The sequence below is a fragment of the Erythrolamprus reginae genome, chromosome 8, assembly GCF_031021105.1.
Source record: "Erythrolamprus reginae isolate rEryReg1 chromosome 8, rEryReg1.hap1, whole genome shotgun sequence".
In the NCBI taxonomy this organism is placed as follows: domain Eukaryota; kingdom Metazoa; phylum Chordata; class Lepidosauria; order Squamata; family Dipsadidae; genus Erythrolamprus; species Erythrolamprus reginae.
The window spans coordinates 42637039-42639928 of record NC_091957.1 but is presented as its reverse complement, the minus strand read 5'-3'; the positions used below and the strand labels follow the sequence as shown (position 1 = coordinate 42639928).

Below are 2890 nucleotides of genomic sequence, written 5' to 3'. Positions count from 1 at the left end.
TGGCAAAGGAGGCGGTGGCGCTCGCGGGGAGCAGGTATTTAAACTCTCCTCCCCCCCCCCACTCCGGTACACCCAGAGGTGGGCTGCTAAGGTGGAACGGTGACGTGTGTTCGCCCCCGTGGCTCTGAGTGCAGTCGGAGTCCAGCGCAATTCTGCTACTGCACCTGGGTAGGGAGCGAAATCGCGCGCGGACACGCAGGTGCGCCCAAGTGCAGTAGCAGAATTGCGCTGGACTCTGATAGCACTCAGAGCCAGAGGAGCTGGGGTGAGCACACCTTACGGTTCCACCTTAGCAGCCCACTTCTGGGTATCCACCCCCCCTCCCACAAGCCCCGCGCGTCCAGGGAAAAGAGAGGCGGGATGGGGGAGCCCCAACACGCGCGCTCCTTCTGCCCCGTCTCAATGGCTTTGCGCATTCAAACCAGGCTCAAGGCCCCCTCCTCTTTTCTCCCTCCCCTCTTTCCAAAGAAGAGCCGGCTGGTCCTTCAGCCAAGCAAGGGGTTAACCCACCGACCCTCAAGCGGCCCTGGGTGGCCAGCCAATGGAGAGGCGCGGACGGAGGCACTTCCTGCCGGCCGACTCCCTCGTTTTAACCCTTCGCTCGCCTGCGCACCTTCGGGTTCTCCTTCCCCCTTTTTTTTTCCCTGGGAGGCGGGTGTGGGGGCGTGAGGGAGCCGGGCGTGGAGCCAACCTCTCCTGCGCGCCCTCATTGGCCACGGCTTCCCTTTCCCGGCGGGGAGAGCCTCTCGGATTGGCCGCCGTTCCCGCCGGTCAGGACGCGCCGGCTCGAGTCGGCTTTCCCTTTCGGCTGGCTAAGCTGTCAAAGTCGGCGAGCGAAGCGGCCGCTTCGCCACATCCAGGCGGGGAGGGGGAGGAGGAGGGGGGGGAGAGAGAGCCGCAGCCAGCCAGCTCGCCCGCCCGAGCCCCAACCAAAGCCTCCAGGAGAAGCCAGCGCGGGCGCCCAGCATGGCTACGGCGGCCACCAACCCTTACAGCCTCCTCAACTCGGGCGCCCTGGTCCATGCCGACTCGGCGGCCATGCAGCAAGGCGGCCCGTTCCGCAACCCGCAGAAACTTCTGCAAAGTGACTATTTGCAAGGGGTGGCCGGCAACGGGCATCCGCTGAGCCACCACTGGGTCACCAGCCTGAGCGACGCGGGGCCCTGGGCGGCGGCGCTGAGCGGCGGAGGAGGCGGCGGAGGTGGCGGTGGAAGCCCCCTGGACCAGCCCGACGTGAAGCCGGGCCGGGAGGACCTGCAGCTGGGCGCCATCCTGCACCACCGCTCGCCCCACCACGTCAGCCACCATTCCCCGCACCATGCCAGCCACCCCAATGCTTGGGGGGCCACCCCGACGCACGGCTCGGCTTTACCGGTCAGCGGCGGCCAAGCCCCGCCGCCGCCGCCGCTCAACGTCTACTCGCAGGCCGGCTTCACCGTCAGCGGCATGTTGGACCACGGCGGGGCATGTTTGACGCCTCCGCCGGCCGCCGCGCCTCCTCCGCCGCCGCCTCCCGGGTTGCACCCGGTGCTGCGCGACTCCCCTCCGGAGACTTCCGAGCTGGCTTCCCACCACTGCCCGGAGCACTCGGACGAAGAGACGCCCACCTCGGACGAGCTGGAGCAGTTCGCCAAGCAGTTCAAGCAGCGGCGGATCAAGCTGGGCTTCACCCAGGCCGACGTGGGCCTGGCGCTGGGCACCCTCTACGGCAATGTCTTCTCGCAGACCACCATCTGCCGCTTCGAGGCCCTCCAGCTCAGCTTCAAGAACATGTGCAAGCTGAAGCCGCTGCTGAACAAGTGGCTGGAGGAGGCCGACTCGTCCACGGGCAGCCCCACCAGCATCGACAAGATCGCCGCGCAGGGCCGCAAGCGCAAGAAGCGCACCTCCATCGAGGTCAGCGTCAAAGGGGTTTTGGAGACCCACTTCTTGAAGTGCCCCAAACCCGCCGCCCAGGAGATCTCCTCGCTGGCCGACAGCCTCCAACTGGAGAAGGAGGTGGTGCGCGTCTGGTTCTGCAACCGGCGGCAAAAGGAGAAGCGCATGACGCCGCCGGGCGAGCCGCCCCAGCCGCACGAAGTCTACGCGCACGGCGGGGAAAACGGACGGCTCGTGTCACGACCTTTGACTGTGACCCCACCCGCTCGGGACCCCCGGGGAACGGCGCGGAGGGCCGGCCGGACGGGCGCGCGGGCGGGCGGGCGGGGGGGTTGACCTCACGGCGTTGTCCCCTTCCATTTCCTTCCCTCCTTCCTTCCTTCCTTCCCTCTTTTCTATTCTTCCTTCCTTCCTCCCTCTCCCCCTTCTATTTTCCTTGCTTTCCTCCCTTCTATTCTTCCTGCCTTCCTTCCCTCCCTCCTTTCTACTTTCCTTGCCTTCCTCCTTTCTGTTCGTTCTTCCTTCCTTTAGTTATTTATTTCTTCCTTCCTTCCCTCTTTTCTATTTTTCCTTCCTTCCTTCCTTTCTATTTTTCTTCCTTCTCTCCCTTCCTCCTTTCTATTTTTCCTTCCTTCCTTCCTTCCTTCCTGTCCATTTTCTGTCCTTCCTCCCTCCCTCTCTTCTTTCCTTCCCTCTCTCCCTCCTTCCTTCCTTTAATATTCCTCTTCCTTCCTTCCTTTCTATTCTTCCTTCCCTCGTTTCTATTCTTCCTTCCCTCCTTTCTATTTTCCCTCCTTCCCTCCTTTCTAGTCTTTCTTCTTTCCCTTCCCCCTCCTTTCTATTTTCCCTCATTCCCTCCTTTCTATTTTCCCTTCCTTCCCTCCTTATTCCTTCCTTCCTTCCTTCCTTCCCTCCTTCCCGTCAAGATTTTCAGCAGCATCCCCCACCGTATAGACTACACAACCTCCTCCAGAAGAAAAGAAAAGGAGAGGGGGAAAAAGACACTATTCTT

General features: G+C 62.8%; 1 protein-coding gene across 1 annotated transcript; it reads left to right on the top strand.

The window, feature by feature from the left end:
- The first annotated feature begins 887 nt into the window (after positions 1-887).
- On the top strand, positions 888-2196 carry POU3F4 (POU class 3 homeobox 4). The gene is given in 2 exon segments (XM_070759773.1): positions 888-2091; positions 2093-2196. Coding segments are annotated over 2 exon segments (1161 nt in total). The 5' UTR covers positions 888-966; the 3' UTR covers positions 2129-2196.
- Positions 2197-2890: the final 694 nt, after the last annotated feature.